The sequence below is a fragment of the Pristiophorus japonicus genome, chromosome 1 (genome assembly GCF_044704955.1).
Source record: "Pristiophorus japonicus isolate sPriJap1 chromosome 1, sPriJap1.hap1, whole genome shotgun sequence".
Taxonomy (NCBI): Eukaryota; Metazoa; Chordata; class Chondrichthyes; family Pristiophoridae; genus Pristiophorus; species Pristiophorus japonicus.
The window spans coordinates 494,028,483-494,050,218 of NC_091977.1; the positions used below are offsets into that span (position 1 = coordinate 494,028,483).

Below are 21,736 nucleotides of genomic sequence, written 5' to 3' on the forward strand. Positions count from 1 at the left end.
GGAGGAGGGTAAGGAGAAGCCCCCTCCCTCTTACAGCCCCCCCCGAGTGCCCCGGTTTTGACCGCTTCCCCTGTCGGCGTATACCCCCGTCTTCCAACCACCAAGCCGGATGATTGGCAGGAGATTATAGAAATAGTGGCCGCTCAGCTGGATAAGACAGGCCGATTCCTCCACTACCCCCACGACACAAGCCCCCGTGTAATGATCAGAACAACGGCTGTCCTAAAGCCCTGGACACCGGGAGAAGCTCGGGATATGATATCAGCTGCCCCTAATCCTGTTAAGAAGCCAGTAGCCTTTCACAACTGGCTTGAGCAAACCTGTACCATTTATTAAAGGGAGCTAAAAAGCATGGAGATATAGGGGAAGTCACCCGCTGCTTGCAGAAAGCAGAAGAATAGATTTTGCAGGCAGATGGAAAAATAGTTGGGACGAGCATGCAGGAATAACAATGGATCAAAATGAACCTTTGGCAGTGCAAACCTTGTTAAATTGTATGTTGCCACAACAAGCAAGAACATACAAAATAAGGGTTTTGGACTGGCAAGGAAAAAGTTGGAAAGAGACAGTTACAGTACTGGCTAACATGGATAGAGAGGGACTATTTACTTATAAGGAAAATATGGCTAAAACAGGTCAGTAAATCAGCAAAAGGGACGAGGACAGGCACAGAATAATCAGCATAGGGATGCCCCGGAGGCTTAGTGGTACAGGCGGCAGCCCTCCTCTTATCGGCAGACATAGAAGAAAACCCTTTGGCAGTAGTAAAAGTAGGAGACACTTATGTGAAGTTCCTGGTGGATACCGGTGCTACTATGTCTTCTGTACCATCCTCTGTGGGATTATCTGTAAGCAACACCACCGTCTTAAGTATGGGTGTGGCCGGTATCCCCATGAAAGAATTTTTATCTGAACCTACCAAATTGATAATTGAAGGACAATCAGTTAATGATGAGACTTTGATAGTCTCTAAAACAACACCGCTCCCTTTATCGGGAAGACAGACTTTGTGCAAACTAGGAGCCACAATTTATTGCACAAAGGAAGGAATGTACATGGAGCTCCCTCCAAATAATATTCATCAGTTCTTTAATGGGATTAAAAAAGAGAAGAGGGAGGATAACAAAGAAAAGGCTGCCCTCTATTGTTGGCAATTGATTGGCAACTACTATTCCCCCTTGATACATGAAGTTATACAAAACTTAAAAGCTAAATTTGACTCTAATACTGAAGAATTGATGTATATAATTTTGACAAGCTTTGAGGCAGTTCAGCTTCACTGTACAGCCTGGTACACTCGACAAAAAGCTGAAACTTACCAGTGTTTGGTACAATCCTTTTTAAATAGAGAAGAAATAGTAGAAGCTACGCCCCGCATTTATTTTGGACCAGAAGGATTGGGGGTAGCCATCGATTTGACACCCTTACAGCAACAGCGGTTTAGAGAAGCGAACTCGACACCTTATCTGACCTTGGCTGTAAAACCGCCAGCGAAACCTAAAGATATGGGTCCGATGATTGTAGGAATAGAAAGAGAAAAACAGCAACACGGCTATCAACCTTGGTCAGTAATAAAATTGCAAAATGTTCAGATAGACTTTATCACCCACAACAGGGGGATTCTCCAGTGGAAAGGTAAAAATCATGCCTCCACTTTTGAAAAACAGCAACCCCCGGAACAACCAAGCCCTAAGCTGCCAATGGCATTGAATCAAGTATCTTCTGAACTTTGGGCAAAGCATAAGAATCATGTTGGGCAAGTACATTCTGCAGTACCCCATCGGGTACAATTGATAAAGAACGCCGTGTTACCAAGCATTAGGCAGTACAGACTGCCTCCAGAGGCAGAAAATGGGATAGAGCCAGTCATTTCTACATTGTTGGAACAAGGAGTTTTAGAAAAGACACAGAGCCCGTGTAACACTCCGATACTGCCCATACCAAAGGTTAATAGGCCGAATGAATGGAGATTTGTGCAAGATCTGAGAGCTATTAATAAGATAGTAGTCCTATCACCCCTGTGGTACCGGACACCAACATTATACTATCTGCTATACCACCAACAGCAACTGTCTTTACTGTAATAGACATGTGTTCAGCTTTTTACTCTATCCCGTTAAATCAAGAAAGTCAGTATCTGTTTGCTTTCACCCACAAGAAGCAGCAGTACACATGGACCAGGTTGCCCCAAGGATACACCGAAAGCCCCGCAGTATTTGCAACAGCAGTACTAACCCAAGAACATGGTGGGGGAAATAGACCAGTTGCTTATTATTCGGTTTTGCTGCCTCCAGTAGTAAGGGGAATGCCAGCATGTCTACGTGCTGTAGCTGCTACTGCGGTCATGGTGGAAAAGTCGGTGTGGATATCTGAACGGAATATATGGAATTAAGGATAGTAAAGTAAACGGGATATATGAAAATGTATAAGCCATGGAAGAATAGCTGGGAGAATGTCAGATTGCAAATAGTGCAACATCAGCATAGCTAACAGTCTGTCTCAAGGTTTCAAGTCACTACTCCTGCCAATGACATCTAATTGTAACATGAAATAAATCTGCAGAATTGCAAGGTCTCAGTTAATAGTCACACCATTAGATTGAAACATTTAGAGGCAATGCTTGAGCTTTCAAGAAGAACATCTCATATAGATTGACTAATGAGTGGCTGAGTTAGACTGTCAATCCATTTGTATTTTGTTATCTGATTTCAAAACTGTATAACTGTTGACGCTTTACGATGTAACTTCACCTATCCGTAGGGAGTGTGTACGCTCTATCCAGAGAGTATATCTTCTGTCTGATAGGTCTTACTGGCCGGTAATAAAGACTGCTTTGTTCAAAGCACAAGAGGTATTTGACTCAGTAATTTTACTGAACCAGATTGAGGTAAAAGAATCCAGGAATTAACATCGGTACCTATTGTTTTGGATCATCCATGTACTGTCATTACAGCCCATGCTGTGTTATTACTTTTGAATTCAGCTGCCACACAACACTCTACAGCGTCTCGAAGAACAGGTTATGAAGTATTACTGCTGTCACACCCTAACTATACCTTTCGACGTGCACCGGTAGTGAACCCAGCCACCTTTCTTCCTACTAAAGAAGTAGAGGATCCAGACCAGCATGATTGTCTGTTAACGGTGGAAGTAGCCACCTTACCAAGACCAGATTTGCTCACAGAGCCCATGGACAATCCTGATCTTATTCTCTATACGGATGGATCATCACATAGGCCGTCGGATGATTTGTTTTTGGCAAGCTATGCTATTGTAAATCCCTACAAAACTGTTGAAGCATTCGCCCTGCCTCCTGGAACCTCGGCTCAGGCTGCTGAATTGTTTGCCCTCACTAGAGCTTGTATAATAGCTAAAGATCATACTGCTAATATCTATACTGATTCTAGATATGCATTCGGTGTGGTCCATGATTTTGGACAACTGTGAAAAAACAGAGGCTTTATCACCTCTGGTGGAAAGCATATTAAGCACTCTCAACTGGTGCTTAATCTATTAGACGCCATTCAGTTGCCAAGTAAGGTAGCCGTTATCAAATGTGCAGCTCACACAACCGGTGAGGATGAAGTATCAGTAGGAAATAGGAGGGCTGACGAAGCAGCCAAACAGGCCGCTTCGGCACAGGCAGACTGCCTTCAAGCAGTCTCAGTTTCCCCTCCAAAGGTACTTGACATCCAACAACTTAAAACAGCCCAACAACAAGTTACCATGCAGGAAGGAAGAACTTGGGAAAACCAGGGTTGTTGTTTAAAAAACGACATTTGGTATCACCCTGATGGGCGAACTGTTTGCCCTAGATCTCTATTTTTGCCCCTGTCACGCCTAGCACACGGTCAGGCTCACATGGGCAAAGGAGGGATGATACATGCTATTAATGCATAGTGTATCCACTAAATTCCTCCCCTATTTTTATTAACGGTATAGTTTTCCCCATTTGCTCATCAGTGCTTTGTAGTTGCTCATGGTTATCCTCCTTTGCGCGTTTATTTTTGTCCACATCCTTGGTGCCTAAGCAGGTATACGTATTGGACAAATCCAGCTCCACACATGATCCTCTTTATACTGTCGCCTGTTGCTTCCTGCCCTGCCTGCTGATGGTTGTCCAGTCTCCCTTTCTAGCTTCAATATTTCGAGCATAGTACATTGTACTAGTCCATTTTATACATTGCCAGTGTTAGCTTTGTGGCTTAATTTCAAATTTCGACTGATTTTGTCTATAAACTGAATTTTTAGTTTGATGGAATGTCACATTCCTTTATCACTCATTGTATTCCCTAACTACAATTTTTCGAAGGAAAATACAAGGCACGATATATGTAAAATTTTGTTCACTGTTACTGTATGTAAATGTTGTACAGGAAATTGAACTTTGTACATGATTTAATGGTTCCTGATTATTACTTGTCACTTATTATAGTTTGTTCCAATAGTGAGGAAACTGCCTTATGTTTATAATTATGGCACTCTATTACTGGAAAATCCAATGCGTAAATTGCATATCTATATAATTTACAAGTTGTAAAAATATTTAAATTATATTACAGATTACGTATGTACAGCTCTCTATTCAACTCTGATTTTTGTAATCATGTCACCTAGATTGCATTCATTGGATGTGTCCTCATCCCACTTTGAACTAGTTTTCAGCCAGTTGGAACACTTTCATTTTTAGACAGAGTAGAAAATCTTGAGGTGCTGCTGACTGGATGTCATCAGTACAAAAATAAAACAAATGCAGCGTTCTTGCCAGTATCTATTTTAATTCCTCATTATTTTTTACAACTCACTACCATGCTGTGGTAAATGGAGATGGGGGAAAAAGGAAGCTGGAGAGATGGAAGGAATCAAGAGTGAAAAAGAACCACAAGACAGTTGACAGTTATGGAGGATAATAGAATGTGGGGAATGATAATGGCTGTTTCTCTTCCACCCCCTCACCGCACAAAAAAAAGAAACACAGATTTTAGCTCATCTTATTTCTGATGATTTCAGTTCATTCACTACAATAAAAAGGGTTCAGTTGCACAGTATAGCTGGTTCCGTCTCAGGTTTCTTTTCAGTTTTAATTGAGTAATTATTTGCTCATTTGGTCTCTGCTTTTTTAGTGCTGAATTTGAGACTTGATTTGTGTTAAGAATAATGGATACCATGTTGATGGTAGAAACTTATTTTATTTCAAAGAGGAGCCTCTGCTATAGCAACTGGCATTGCAGGTGGTGGTTGTACATTGTCTTTTAGCAGTTTTGAGAAATTAAGAGTTTCTTCGCAATATTTTTAGCCTAGTCAATGACAAGTTTCTTTATCACCTTAATGGTTTACTGGCTTAGCTTTAATCATGAATAATGTGCATTTCTGAGTAGGTAAAAGCTAAATACTTTCTGTAATTCAAAAGGGAAAGTCTTGCTTAAGAACACAAGAAATAGGAGCAGAAGAAGGCCATTTGGTCCCTCGAGCCTGCTCCGCCATTCAATTCTTTGAAGTAACAGAACGAGTAGACAAGGATAATGCAGTAGATGCAATATATTTGGATTTTCTAAAGGCCTTCAATAAAGTACCGCATAGTAGACTCATGACTAAGGTCAAAGGATGTGGAATCAGGGGACAGGTAGCAGAATGGATAGCAAGCTGGCTTCAAAACAGTAAACATAGATTAAGGGTTAAGGGTAAGCTACTCAAACTGGCAAAAGGTATGAAATGGTATTCCACAGAATTGGTGCGGGGACCACTGTTGTTCACAATTTACATTAACGATTTGGATTCAGAAATCGGAAGTACAATTTCTAAATTGTCCCAGGACAACAGCACGTCTTGCATTGACCCGGGAGTACCTATAGCTGAGCAAAAGAATTGTAATAGATACACCATTTCCCTACAATTGAATAGCTAAGTGATATACCAAACAGAATCTTTCAGGAGGGATCGAGAAAGAAGGAAGGATATTATTATTAATTAATAGACAATGAGAAAATAATTGGTATGCATTGTGCCCATTTTCCCGGAGTAAAACAGGTGCAAAAACTACAATTGACCCTTGAAGTGCGCTGATGAAAAATTGTATCAGGTGTTACTTAGGCTCTGGGAGCCTGCCTGAAATAGGCATTAGCATTTTTGTATATACCAATCGGTGGCCTAACACCTGTTTTAGGACCCTTGATGTGAAATTGTTAAAAAACTAGGTGGAGCTTGCACTGTGTAAACTCGAACTAGTTTTTCAGGGCTTATAGAAACATAGAAATTTACAGCGCATAAGGAGGCCATTTTGACCCATCGTGTACGCGGCGGCCGACAAAGAGTCACACAGCCCTCAGTCAGCAGCCCTGAAGGTTACATATAAACCTATGAACAATGGACAATGGTGGACAGGTAAAGAGCATCCGGCCCAACCAGTCCGCCCCACACAACCTTGATACCCCATGTATTGCAACTTTTTACACTCCACCCCACCCGGAGCCATGCGATCTCCTGGGAGAGGCAAAACACCAGATAAAAACCCAGGCCAATGGGGGAAAAAAATCTGGGAAAATTCCTCTCCGACCCATCCAGGCGATCGAAACTAATTCAGATCATCACTCTGGCCATATTAGATTCCCTGAAGTACTTACCATTCTGTCTGTGCCAACCAACATGAGGTTATCCAGTCTAATCCCACTTACCAGTACTAGGTCCGTAACCTTGCAGGTTACAGCACTTCAAGTGCACATCCAAGCACCTTTTACATGTGGTGGGGATTTTTGCCTCCACCGCCCTTCTAGGCAGCGAGTTCCAGACCCCCACAACCCTCTGCGTTAAGAAGCTTCCCTTCAAATCCCATTTAAACCTTCCACCAACCACCCTAAACCTATGCCGCCTCGTAATTGACCCTTCCACCAAGGAAAATAGGCCCTCGCTATCCACTATATCCAGGTCCCTCAAAATATTATACACCTCAATGAGGTTTCCCCTCAGCCTCCCAAGGAGAACAAACCCAACCTATCCAATCTGTCCTTATAGCTAAGATTCTCCATTCCAGGCAGCATCCTTGTAAATCTCCTCTGCACCCTCTCCAGTGCAATCATGTCCTTCCTATAATACAGCAACCAGAACTGCACGCAGTATTCCAGTTGTGGCTTAACCAGTGTACTATACAATTTAAGCATAACCTCCCTGCTCTTGTATTCTATGCCTCGGCCAATAAAGGCAAGCATTCCATATGCCTTCTTAACCACCTTATCCACCTGGCCTGCAGTCCTTAAAGGGACAAGGCAAGTAAACTCTGTGTTTCCCACTCTCTTTCAGGGAATCTGATTGTCGGAAAGGAGGACAAGAGTATTTAAAATGGAGCTGTTCCGTTTCCTGCTCAATTCCCACCAATTCCTCATTTTAACACTGAAGACCTGCAGCCTCCATTGCTTTATTTAAAAGAGGATTATTAAAGGGTATGAGCAGCAAGTGTGAGAGTGGGATTAAATTATGTGGCTCATGTGGAGAAAAATGACACAGTAATGGACCAAATGGCTTGTTTCTGTCCTGTATCATTCTACGATCATTGTATTTGTACGTTACAACCAAAGCATAAGCAGGTGCAGCAATAGTGTGGGAGGGTCCCGAATGGGGTGAGCCCAGAATTACCGTCTGCCAAACTTCAGACCTGATGTCCAAGATGTTCACTGGTGACAAGTATTGCAAATCTGCATCAACAGAAGCAGCAAAGAAATACCTTGTACACTCGATAGCGCTTGCCTGGCAGGGCTTGGTGTAAAATTGCTTCTGCCTTGAGATGCCATTGACACTCTGCAAGCAGCTTGGGACTTGGGATCAACTTGCTATCCATATAGAGAATTCAAGTGTCAAGGAGGAACTGGCAGCAAAAGTGAGCCACGTGGGTACAGATTCAGTCCAATTTAAGAAACCCTGCACCATATGGAAATTTCCAACCCTGATTCCTGGGAAACCACCTTCAAAATATTTTCAAAATAGAAGCAACTAATTGTAAAACAGTAAGGGCTGGATTTTAGGCTTTTCTACTTTCGGGGCGAAAACAGAGGCAGGGCGGGAAAGTTACCAGCCGGGAATTAGGTTTCAGTAAGAAGGTTTCGGCATCTGGGCACTGCGTCAGGGGGCGCAGCGCGAAGGGAGGCGTAATACACTTTTCGTGACGCAAAGATGGAAAACTCGCGAACTAAACTGCTGGGCCATGTGCGTTCCGACAGAGGCCTGGGGGGAGGGGGGAGAACCTTAAAAAAAAAAACACAAAAACATTCCCAAAACATTGCCCACAACACAAATCGCTAAAAAAATTAAAAGAACACTTGCACTTGCATTCAGTGTACTCTGCGCCGTCGGCTATGCTGGACCGCACCGATTTCCCAGGCAGTCATTGCGGGTGTACTTCCTGGCAGATGGATCAGGCAAGAGGCCAAAGTACTGCTAGTGTCACAACGAAAGACATTGTACACCTGGCGCAGCTCTACCTGGCGTTGCTACTCAGTGCCGTCGCAAACCGGGACCAGAGGATCGCGACGGGGCGCAGGAGACCTAAACGCTGGAGCGCAAAGGACTGGAAAATCAAGCTCTATGATTCACACTACTGAAGAAAGAACTTGCATTTATATAGCGCCTTTCACAACCGCAAAATGTCCCAAAATTCTCCACAGCTAAATGAAGTACTTTTAAAGTGTAGTCAGGATTGTAATGCAGGCAAGCATAGCATCCAATTTGCGCACAGCAAGGTCACACAAACAGCAATGAGGAAAATTGCCAGATAATCTGTTTTGGTGGTGTTGTATGAGGGAAAAATGTTGGCCAGGACACTAGGAGACTTCTCAGCTCTTCTTTGAATAGTACCAGGAATCTTGTAGTGAGGACAGATGGTACCTAGGTCTAACGTCCCATCCAAAAGGCCGCAGCTCCGACAGTGTAGTACTCCCTTAACAATGCACTGGAGTGGCAGCCAAGTCTCTGAAGTGGGACTTAAACCCATGACCTATTGACTCGGAGGCAACCACTAAGGCTCACACCGAGATATAGAGAAACATCTCACCACCACTTTTACCTCCTTGTGATAGAGCATTGCACACGTATGTTGGAGTTGGAGAGGGAGATTAAGGCTATGAAGGCACATAGTACATTGGTGCCATAACTTTGGAAATTATGACTGGGTGGCACAGCAAGATAAAACATTCACTTCCGGAACCTGAGTTCCAACCAGCCCAGATTGATGAAAAGATAGTCTCCCCTCTCTCTGCTAGCTAATGACCTGGGCAGTTGCATCTCAGTTCCCAGTGGGTGTATGTCCACAGCATAAAGCTGCCATTAATATAGGACTAACCGAAGAACCATTAAATCGTGAAATAGAATGCCACATTCATGCAGCATGCAGCAGGAAGTACTCGTCTGAGATTGAGGCAGAGTGGAGTGAACTTTACTTTACAATTGACATTATAGTGCTGCAAGAGTTAATTCCAGATAAAAGAGAATGGAAATCTTACTTGTTCCACAACTGTTAATGTGCCGGGTGCCATGGTAACCACAGAAGCAACGGCACCATCATGGTGCTCTGGAGCTAAACCAATGATCTGTTGAAGAATGTTTACAGCTGTTGAATCCATTCTATCCCCTAGGAATAAGAGACAACAGATATAAAATCAGTAATGTTTAGTTTTGCTAATTTCTTCCCCTTCATCTCTAAACAGCATGGATTTATTGCTGGGCACAAATCTACAGGCATCAACAGTGCTCAAATACTATTCTACATGTGTGAACCTAGACACTGAATGCATCATGGCTACTTAATTATAGAAGGCAGTACAGCCGAGCCTGACTGTCCTCACACAACATCCACACGTGCACGGGAGCTGGAACTCTGGCTCAGTTTTCCCTTTCTATGGGAACACCACTATTGTATCACCTCCAGCCCACCATGAGCACAAGATCGTCTAAGAAATACTGTGCATTTCCAGCATTTTAAGATTTAATATAAAATTAGTAAACCGCGTGGCCTTACACACACAACAGTGAATACGATTTTTTTAACAAGATGACAATGGAGTCTGAACAGAGACTTTAGAAACTCAATCCATACTGCCATTTACAACTACACTGTGACAAAAGGCCTTTTGTCACAGTGTAGTTGTAAATGGACCAAGAAGTTAGGTTTGTGGACCGAAGTACATAATTTCCTGAACGTGTGTGCACAGGTAGGGTAAAGTCATAAAAAAGATCCAGGTGACATCAATAAACTGCTCCAGATTTACATTAATAATATGCTCTGAGCCCATCACCAGGTAGCAATTTTATTAACATGCTCCTAGTTACGCATTATCTTAATACCCGAGTGGGCCCAGAACTAATATAAAGCAAGTTAATTCACAAGTAATTGACCACACTGTTTCTCTAATATGAACGGAGTTAAAGTCATAACAGGAAGTTCCCAGAGTTGGACTCCTTCACTCACCATTCTCTGTGTTGTACCGCAGGTCCTGAAGAGCTGCCACAGCTGCCTGAGTGCCCTGGATGTCCTCTTCACTCTCTGCTATGTGAAAGTACTGTGTTTGAGTCTGCTCAGGGGGAGCTTCAAGGACCTGCTGCACACAAACACAAGTATGTCCAAAATCACTTCCTTCAAAATATATTGCTTTTTTAAATTAAAAAAGTGTGAATTTCCTGTGATTATTAGCGTGGGTGAATGTAACATTTTTTGCATAATTTCTTACTCGGTGTTAGCATCAAGCACCCTAAGGGCAGTAGGCGGGTAAAACTCCCTCATTTCTTCTTCAACGATAAGCCTTGCTGTTGGCTACTGACTGAAACTTTTCACCATATTGAACAGTGCTATCCCTCTTCTTGACTTTTCTCTTAGGCTGAGCTTCAAACCCCACATCTCTTCACTACCTACTTCCATTTCCAAACATCGTCTAATGAATCGATGAAAGGCACTCGGCAAATTCTTGTTGTCAGCATCTTTGTGATATCCTTCATATCAAACTGCCAACTTGTGCAAAGTTATAGGCAATTTCATACTGTGTTCTTGCAACCACTAGGGACACTAAATGTAGCAGCTATGAATCCAGGTCCCAGAGGTTAAAGAGAAACATTTTAACCAACTCCCATGCTGTGGATTTGCTCGGTTCTTATTGTGTAGTTTTCCCGGAGTCCTCTATCCCATCAGGCGCAGTATCAAAAAGGAAGAACACTCCAGCTCATAACTGAGATCCCCTCAATGCCACTCCTTGATCACCTATGTCATCAACAGTAATGGATTTCCTCCAGCCTCATGTCTCCGTTCCTCTACTAGGCTACTACCCTGTCCCCCAACTCCAAAACTGTTCATTCATCAGTCTCCATGATTTTGTTCTTTCCATTGACTTCCCTCCTTAAAATCCTTCTCTTCAACTATGTCTTTGCTCCCCCCCGCCGCCCCACCCAACCTGACCGTCATCAGTTTTATTTTTTTCCCTTCCTGCTCAGCGTCCTTATAGTGCTTTGAGATGTCTTCTCGCTTGTGAGAAGCATCTTAGATTGCTATTGAGAGAAAATCTCTATTACTCATTCACAGCTTGCCATCATTTATAATGTAGAATGGGAGAGCCACTGTTCTCCAGTGTCTGGTATATTATCAATTAAAGCAAACAGCGTTACATCTCATTAATGCAAGTATTACTGTTCTTGTGTCAGGATTTGAATAACCCCAATATTTTCACCTGTATTACATTGCTCGGCAGATTATTCCAAACATTTGCCTATTGTTAGCGGATTTCCTGTGGTTGCGGTTGTCAAGGGTTGCTAATCCTGTAACAATAACCTCTGCGTGATTCAGGCCCGAGTGGTTTTAAACAACAAGCTATAATATACATTGATTAACAACAGAATTGTAGAATTGTTCTTGTACAACTGTACAAGTATTACATTAAAGGAAAAGCAATGAATACAACCTTCATCCACGAAGATCAAGATGATTGACTTGCACCTTTGTGGGCTACCATTCAGGTAAATGGGCTTCCAACAGTCTCAAGAGCTCTAACTTTGAGGGAAAAGGGTCTATCTTTATACTATTAGGCTACTTTGGCTGCACCTACTCATCTTGGTCCTTATTATCCCACCAAGCGGAGACCACGCTACCAACTCCTAATCTCCTCGATGTCCATCTCTGTCTTACAAGCTTGTTATTATCCTCTCCTTTCATCAGAAAGTGTCAGGTTCCTTACAGGTTGTTCCAAAACAAAACCTGTTATTTGTAAGCTCAGCTGGTACGTCACAAGAACACTTTAACATGCTGTATACAAGGCAGGGGCTGATGGGAAGATGGTCAACTAGTAATGGTCAATATTCTAACATTTCCTCCTTTTGAACATGAATGAAATCACTTTTTAATTTTCACCTTATCTCTTAACTTTCTTTTTGATATCTTCTTAGATCAACTTGGGTTTACATGTTATTAACATTAAGTTTCATAAACACATATACATATTGCTCCAACAGTTTCCTTGGTATTATTTTATTTGTTGATAATTATCTATAAACTCCATACTTGGGAGAGCTATCAAATTCAGTTTTCTTTGAATGTTTAGCTTTTGACAAGGTCCCGCACAAGAGATTGGTGTGCAAAATCAAAGCGCATGGCATTGGGGGTAATGTACTGACGTGGATAGAGAACTGGTTGGCAGACAGGAAGCAGAGAGTCGGGATAAACGGGTCTTTTTCAGAATGGCAGGCAGTGACTAGTGGAGTGCCGCAGGGCTCAGTGCTGGGACCCCAGCTATTTACAATATACATCAATGATTTGGATGAAGGAATTGAGTGTAATATCTCCAAGTTTGCAGATGACACTAAACTGGTTGGCGGTATGAGCTGTGAGAGGGACTCTAAGAGGCTGCAGGGTGACTTGGACAGGTTAGGTGAGTGGGCAAATGCATGGCAGATACAGCATAATGTGGATAAATGTGGGCAAAAACATGAAGGCAGAATATTATCTGAATGGCGGCAGATTAGGAAAAGGGGAGGTGCAACGAGACTTGGGTGTCATGGTTCATCAGTCATTGAAGGTTGGCATGCAGGTACAGCAGGCGGTGAAGTAGGCAAATGGTATGTTGGCCTTCATAGCTAGGGGATTCGAGTATAGGAGCAGGGAAATCTTACTGCAGTTGTACAGGGCCTTAGTGAGGCCTCACCTGGAATATTGTGTTCAGTTTTGGTCTCCTAATCTAAGGAAGGACATTCTTGCTATTGAGGGAGTGCAGCGAAGGTTCACCAGATTAATTCCAGGGATGGCTGGACTGTCATATGAGGAGAGACTGGATCAACTGGGCCTTTATTCACTGGAGTTTAGAAGGATGAGAGAGGATCTCATAGAAACGTATAAGATTCTGACGGGACTGAACAGGTTAGATGCGGGAAGAATGTTCCCGATGTTGGGGAAGTCCAGAACCAGGGGACATAGTCTTAGGATAAGGGGTAGGCCATTTAGGACTGAGATGAGGAGAAACTTCTTCACTCAGAGAATTGTTAATCTGTGGAATTCCCTGCCGCAGAGAGTTGTTGATGCCAGTTCATTGGATATATTCAAGAGGGAGTTAGAAAAGGCCCTTACGGCTAAGGGGATCAAGGGGTATGGAGAGAATCAAGGAAAAGGGTACTGAGGGAATGATCAGCCATGATCTTATTAAATGGTGGTGCAGGCTCGAAGGGCCGAAGGGCCTACTCCTGCACCTATTTTCTATGTTTCTATGTTTCACTATAGGCAAGGTCACTAACATCTCCAAGAGAAAGCTATCAATTAACTATTCTCACTGACACTTTCCTAATTTTCACTAGAATGTGAAAGGGCACATTGATTTATGTTACCCATGGATGCATCATGCATTTTTTTCTAACCCCTTTGAAATGATTCCCATTCCCCCTAATATACCAAGAAAATAGAATCTCAAACGTATATCACAGGAGGCCATTCGACCCATTATGCTTGTGCCCCCACACCCCAGCCTTTTCCCCATAACCATGCAAATTAGTCCACTTCAAGTACATGCCCAATTGCCTTTTAAAAGTTACTATGGAATCTGATTCCACACTTTCAGACACAGTAGAGCATTCCAGATCTTAATAACCCTTTGTGTGAAGAACTTTCTCCTTCTAGTTCTACTGTCAATTATTTTAAATCTTTGACCTTTGGCTGCTGACCCACTCGCCAGAGGAAATAGTTTGTCCCTACTTGCTCTATCAAAACCCTTCATAATTCTGAATACTACGATTAGGTCTCCCCTTAACCATCTCAGCTCTAAGGAGAACAATCCCAGCTTCTTAACGGGCCCAAATTTGGCCCATCCGTTTTTTCGGCGTACTCACCGGAGATGCGGCGACATCCTAGGGTGAAAACGGCGCCAAAAAGATCTCCCTGGATTCTGGACACTCTGTGGTCTCTCTCATGGCTTGGCGCGGTGTGGTCTGTCCATTAGTGGGCGGAGTTAGGGCCCTGCGCAAAAAACAGTGCCGGCAGCTCAACGCAAGGGCACTGGAGGTTTCGCGCATACGCAGTAGCTCCTGCCCCCAGCCGGAAGTCCCTCAGAGAAGTCCCACGGAGAAGTCCCACGGAGAAGTCCCACGGAGAAGTCCCTCGGAGAAATCGTCGGAGAGTCTGAGAGTCCTCGAGAGAGAGAGTCGGAGTCGGAGTCGGCCCGCTGACTCCCCAGGCCAAGTTAGGAAGGTAGGACTTAAGTTTAATTTTTTATTTATTATTAATGGTTTTTATGCTTCTTGAATGTTGTTGTGAAGGTGTTTAGTGCTTTGCAAGGTCCTCTCCGCTTCCCTTCCCCTTGCTGTCTCTAGCTACCTGCGCTGATTTCTTAATTCTCCGCAAGTGTTTTCTGTGCAGCCACAAGTGGCCACATACGCTGGCCTAAGTTAGTTTGGAGCAACTATTAGCTGTCCAACCTGGCTTAAATGGACAAAACAGGCATAGGTGGCTGGTAACGCCCCCTTTTGAACAAAACTAAACTAAACTAAAAAAAATCCTAACTAACTCACTTACTCTGAGGCAAATTGAATGTGCAAAATGGAGATTTTTAAGATACGCCAGAAAAATTAAGTTGCTCCAAAAAAAACGGAGCAACTCCTGGGCAATTTTGGGCCCAACGGAACTCCACATCCTTGCTATCATCTGGCAAACCTCTTTTGTACCCTCTCCAGGATCTTGACGTTCATCCTAAAGTGTGGTGCCTAGAATAGTACACAGTACTGCAGCTGAGGCCTAACCCGTGATTTTTAAAGGTTTAGCATGACTTGCTTTTGTATTAAATGCCTCTATTTACAAAGCCAAGTATCCCATACGGTTTATTAACTGCCTTATCAACTTGCCCTGCCACTTTCAAGGTTTTGTGATATGCACCCCCAGCTCTTGCACCCCCTCAAAATAGTACCATTTTATGGTAAAATTATTTTAGAAAAGTTCCCATTTGTTAATGTAATTATTATGTTTCTATCTTATATCCTCAATTACTTCCTCTCTTTCAAAATTACACAGTAATTTACCATTTCATTTCATTCACGAGCCCTGGAGGAACTTTGCTGTCCAATTCAATATTATATATAGAAACCATAGATTAACATTCCCATCTGGTCCAAGTTAATAACACATTTTGCTTGTTTGTTGCACTTAACCAAACCTCCACTTGGACCTTTTATTTCCCCAAAATAACCCACTATATTGTGCCTGAGTCCTTTTTATAATTTCAAAATTATCCCAAATCCAAAGAGCAGTATTGTTGGTCTGACAGGACTTGTCAATGTTCAATTTTATTTCCCCAAAACTTTCTTGCTTGATACACAGCATGGACATGAACCACCTAGACTGCACTCCTCACTTTACTTTTAATAAAACTTGCCTGCATTTTCCCAGACTATAAAGCTTAATCTGCTGCAAGCTAGAAATTGCTGTTTGCGATATTACTTAATAAGTTCCCACCTGCCCAAGCCATGAACTCATATCTTTCTCCCAGTTTCTCTCCTATCTCCCATCATGCCCTCGTCAAGTTCATCTTATCCATGGCCTCTTGCACATTTCCAATTTGAATCGCTTCACCATTGATGGCCGTACTTTCAGCTTCCTAGGTCTTAAGTTCTGGAATTCTCTGCTCTTTTAAGACACTCCCTAAAACCTACGTCTTTTCATCTGTCCTAATATGTGGCTCGTTTTCAAATTTCGGCCCTTCAAGTCTATACCAGCTCCTTCGAAGAGCAATCCAGTTAGTCCCACTCCCTGGCTCTTTCTCTATATCCCAGCAATTTTTTCTCCTTCAAGTAGTAATCCAATTCCCTTTTGAAAGCTACTAGTGAAACTGTTTCCACCACTCTATCAAGCAATGCATTCCAAATTCTAACCATTCATTGTTTAAAAAGGGTTTTCCTTATGTTGCCTCTGGTTCTTTTGCCAATCACTTTAAATCAGTCTCCTCTGGTTATCGACCCGCCTGCCATTGGGAACAGTTTCTCTTTATTTACTCTATCTAAATCCTTCATAATTTTAATCATTTCTATCAAACCTTCTCTTAGCCTTCTCTGCTCTAAAGGGAACAACCCCAGCTTCTTGAGCATTAACCCCATTAAAATAAACTCCTCCGTTAAAACAATAAGCAGATTAATGCCGTACAAATGCATACAAGTGTTTGTACACTAATACCTGATCTTTCATAGCTTATTCCCTTTGAATGGGATCAGTCTTGTTCTTCTATCCTGTACATTTTTCATACAAGCATATCTTTTTTGTGGTATGGTGACCAGAACATAAATAGTAGTGTAGACTGTAAGATTTGAAAAGTTAAACCTTTTGGACACCATTGCAAAAAGAGAGATGCCCTTACAGATTAAGCATCGTCGACCCATGGTGCATATTTCTGCTACTTACCAGATGATTAAGAAGCAACAATAGACAATGGCTTAAATGCAGACTGATTGGTATAGAGATTGAATAAAGGGATGTTAGAACTCAAAGACACCTTCTGCTTCAGAAAGGTCATATGAACTTGTGCTAATCAGTTACATAAAGTTGTTTAGCCTTAAAATGATTTGCTCCGTCCAGAGTTCACCAACTCTTTGGAAACCGGTAAGGACCGGCGTTTGGATTGTGACAAACCCTACAAGACTTATATTCTATTGTTTACTCCAGCTTTGCATTATTTCAATTATTTTGAAATCATTAAATCAATATTTATGATGGCGATTATATTACAGTGTAATAAGATGGGAAGCTGTGGTCCACTGGACCTCAGAGATATGTGCTATGTTTCCAGGTTTTACTTTAGATATTTTTTCATTTCAGCACCTCAGATCATTTAGAACTCATCCTTGCTTTACAGAAAATGAAGTACTTTTGAAGTGTTGTAATGTCGGAAAGTTAATTTCAACAAGGTCAATAGTAGGAGTGCTACATCTGGCTAGGGGCGACCTCAGCTAATCACTATCTAGTGACCCCCAATGGATCGTACACATTTATAGATATTAGGTGAGGAGGATTGGGCTTTGATCTTTGATGACTATTGTTACCAATCTAACGACACTTGCTGTTACAATACATATGAAGAATGGCCATGGGCTAAGTGCATCCTAGCAAGATAAGGCCACATTTAAAAGTGGAGGTGAGAAAACAAGTACCTGCTCTATGGCTTCCCCTTCTATGCTGCCCACAATCTTCAGTCCGTGCTTGTTTTTCAGATGTCTGTTCAGCTCCCACTTGGTACCATACACAAAACTGCACACTGGACACTTTACACCACCTTTTAATAAAAAAGAACATACCTTTTGTAAGAAGACATGCTAATAACCTTATCCGGCTGACGTTGTCACACTGAAAGCCTCATGTCTTTTTGAGTGGATAATTACCATTTCATAAGAATGTAACATGATAGGTAGATGATACTGTGAAATAGCATTAACCAACTTTATGTATCCTGACCTCAATGCTGATTTCCCATTACTTTCAATATTACACTCAGATATTGAGAATGAAACCACCTTTGAGCCAGCAAAATGGTTTCTTACGCTTAATTTATTTAATTGTTGATTTCCCACAATTACCACGAGGTAGAATTATTAAGATAGAAGGAAAAATTAAACATCATTATCATTCCCATGGGATTTCCCCTGGAACAATCCTCCTTACAACAGTCTCTACTGTCAGTTAGCAGCTGCTGCATCAACGTTTGCAGATGTCTATTTCTTTTTCAGCTTATGAGCTGCTTTGATTAGCAACAATTCAACTTTGAGCTCACCTGCAGACTCCAGAAGTAAAAACCCCATCTGAAAATTCATTGCAAAAAATGTTAATGACTTACAAAGGAAGAAATTGCAATACTCTGTTGCTGCTGCAATATTGTAGCCTTGATTTTGTACTCCGTGTTCGCATCTAGTAAGATTTTTCCAGGTCGCAGAGCCTCATACTTTCTGTCCTATTTAGATCGGGGGAAAAAGCTTTGGGACATCCTGCGGTTGTGAAAGCCGCTATATAATCTTTAGGTGTACAGTCACTAACACACTTCGCTTCTGTTAAGCTGCGGGCTGTGTAGCGGTCTGGAGGGCCCATGCAGGCCGCTCACTGGCATTTCAGGTACCATAAATTCTGCCCCTATTTTTTCGGATGGCAGCTGTTGATTCTGCCATTCCCATTTGCACCTCTTCTAGACTTGTCGTTTGTTTCTTTACTTGGCCCATTACCATCTCCTTTTGCTTTGTACTATCATACCGTTTGTCATTTAATCGCTCCTGCCTTCCACCCTATCACAGACCTTCCCTTTTGTTCTTTTACCCCCTGCCCCTGCATTTGCTTAAAATCTGTTACATCTCTAACTTTTTCCACTTCTGATGAAAGATCATCGAGCTGAAACTTTAACCGTTTCTCTCTCCACAGATGCTGCGTGACTTTCTGAGTATTTCCAGCATTTTCTGTTTTTATTTTGTATTATATATGAAAAAAAAGCTTCTTTGATGACTCAGTGGATAAATGGACTATCCTATGTGGTATTGAGCCATACAACTGGTCCCAAAATTCTTGAGTTCAGCCTCGGGATGTCGTTATTACCAACAAGAACACCTTAACTTCCTTAAACTTTCCTCATAACCTAGATTCCTGACATCATTATGTTGCAATCTCTGAAGAGCAAGAACATCTTTCCCATGGTATTGTGACTGCATACTACAATCCAAATGGGTACTAATGGCACTGAATAACAATACACTGTCTTCTGATTTGTATAATACAGGCAACTCTCAATTATCTGCACACGGATGCAACGGGAAACTGTTGTATCGGCATTTAAAATTCCGTGTGTGTGACGACACTTTGAAACTCTGATGTTCCTTTCGAATGTTGCCTGTTGAGCCTTGCTTTTAAGCGCTCTGCCTTGCCTCAGCTCCCGCTGCTGCTCGCACACAGGTCCACTGCCTCTGTCGAGCCTGCACTTGCCGCGCTGCTTTTAAGCGATCTGCCTTGCCTCAGCTCCCGCTGCTGCTCGCAAACAGGTCCACTGCCTCTCATAATTCATTAAAATGCCATGAACAGTTACAGGAAGTAATCAACAAGCCTAATGGTCTTTAGATCTAGAGGACTAGAATTCAAGGATTAGAAGATACGCTACAGCTATTGGTTAGAGCACACCTGCAGTACTGTAAGCATTAACTGTAATGTCAACTCGCTCCAACGGAGAAATCGTTTACCCGGCATAGCCCAATCCCCAAGGGACCCGGATAATCAAGAGTTGCCTGTATATGTTTTATAATGGGAGGTTTAATGTAGAGTTTTTTTCGATCATGTTTTAGTGCAAGAGAGGCAGAGAAGTTACCATAGATGTTCAGCGCTCTGCCATCTTGATTCAGTGAGTAGCAAAGCGAATGCGTGGCCATCTTACTGCAGGAACAAAGTGAGCGATGTCAGTGTCTGTTTCCAACTGGGTCCTAGTGGGTAGACCTGTGTGAGAACACCACCACAGGTCGGGGCTATACAGAGCTGGAGCGCTGGGCCCTGGAACATAGTGGGCCACCCGACCTGTGTGAGAACAGCACTGCAGGTCGGGCTATAAATAGAGCTGGAGCGCCGGGTCCTGGAACATCGTGGTGGAGATGCGGCAAATGAGGGTATGGGGCCCAGAAGAGCTGAGGGCCCAGGGGCAGCACGGGCTAGCCCACATTGCGATATGTGTGTGCACTAGGTCCGTGCAGCAGAGCAGGTCTCCAGTCGTCCTGGTTAATCCTTGCCACTGGATAAAGGCCTAGCTCTGTCAAGCCCGTGTGGTGGTTGATGTGCAACGGTCACCACATGTTAAAAAAAGCCATGCACAGGCATCTTCCACCCCTTCAACTGGAGTTCAGGACTGGAACATCGGGTCCTTCATTGAAACATCTGTGAACTCTCGTGGAAGCAAGTCATCCTCGTTCGAGGGACCGCCTATGGTGATGATATAGCACAGGAGGGCAGGTGGCCCACTGCGTCTGTGTCAGCCCTTTGGTACAGCAATCTTAAAAATTAATTCCATTGCCTTGATAAGCCTGTGACTTCATCTTCAAGAAAAGACAAGTGGCAGATCCAGAGAGTAAGAGAGTAAAAAGCAAAACAACAAATGCTGTAAATCTGAAATAGAAATAGAAAATGACAGAAATGCACAGCAGGGTGCTCACATCTGAAGGAAAAACTATTTGCACTTCAAATGCACAGCAGGATGATCGAATCCAAGAGAAATCATTAGCACTTCAAATAGGTCCCTTTTCTCAGAGCTCATCAGATCCAAGCACGAAAGCAGCTTTTGTTACTGTTGGTATTTCCAGTCATATGATGATGATTTCCAGTAGTTTTCCATGCCAAGTGGTTGCTATTCATGTGAGTATAAGCAGTAAGTGTTTGTAGGCTATTAGACCACTAGTAGGTGGAAGGTATCACAGCTGAGTCTGACGCTGTCTTCACCAGATGGCACACTGCCAATAAAGGTCATTAGATAGCTATCCTTAATTGGAAACAGTGCCTTTAATATAGAAAAAGACACTTCACAAAGAAAGCGCTGTTAGGAAGGGTGACAAAATATCTTGATCGAGGAGCTGTGTTTAAAGGTCTTAAAGGAGAGAGGGAAGGAGAGGTAGCGAGGTTTAGGAAGGCATAGCCACCAATGTTGAGGCAAAGAGCACAAGAAGTCAAGAGTCAGAGGAATGGAGAGTTCTGGAGGAGCAGTAGGACTGAAGGAGGTTCAGAAATGGGGAGGGGGGGCGACGAAGTCAGGGGTACGCATAGTGGTTACGTTACTGAAATAGTGATCTAGAGTTCAAATCCCACCATAGCAGCTGGGGTATTTAAATTCAGTTAATTAAATACATCTGGAATAAAAAGCTAGTATCAGTAATGGTGACCATGAAATTACCAGATTGTCATCTAGGAAGGAAATCTGCTGTCCTTACCCAGTCTGGTGTATATGTGACTCCAGACCCATAATGTGGCTGACTCATAACTGTCCCCTGCGGTTCAAGAAGGCGGCCCACCACCTTCACAATTAGGGATGGGCAATAAATGCCAGCCTTGCCAGCGATGCCCACATCCCAGAAACAAATTTTTAAAAATGATCAGAATTTTAAATTTGAGGCATTCAGGGAACTGGGAGCCAATGTAGATCAGAGTAATGAGTGAGCGGGAAAGAATACAGGCAACAGAATTTCCGATGAGCTTAAGTTTATCGAGGGTGGAGAATGAGAGGCCGGACAGATGAGCAGGGAAGTTACT

General features: G+C 42.7%; 1 protein-coding gene across 4 annotated transcripts in view; it reads right to left on the reverse strand.

Moving 5' to 3' along the window:
* Window positions 1-21,736, reverse strand: part of zfat (zinc finger and AT hook domain containing) — a 187,885-nt gene that overhangs the window by 16,069 nt on the left and 150,080 nt on the right. For 3 of the 4 annotated variants that reach the window (XM_070895402.1, XM_070895412.1, XM_070895384.1), the window contains 3 exons: window positions 17,635-17,756; window positions 10,451-10,580; window positions 9,486-9,613 (listed from right to left, as the gene is read on the reverse strand). In XM_070895402.1, coding sequence (XP_070751503.1) covers window positions 9,486-9,613; window positions 10,451-10,580; window positions 17,635-17,756 — 380 coding nt within the window. The remainder of the gene's footprint in view (window positions 1-9,485; window positions 9,614-10,450; window positions 10,581-17,634; window positions 17,757-21,736) is intronic. The other variant, XM_070895392.1, reaches the window with a different exon arrangement.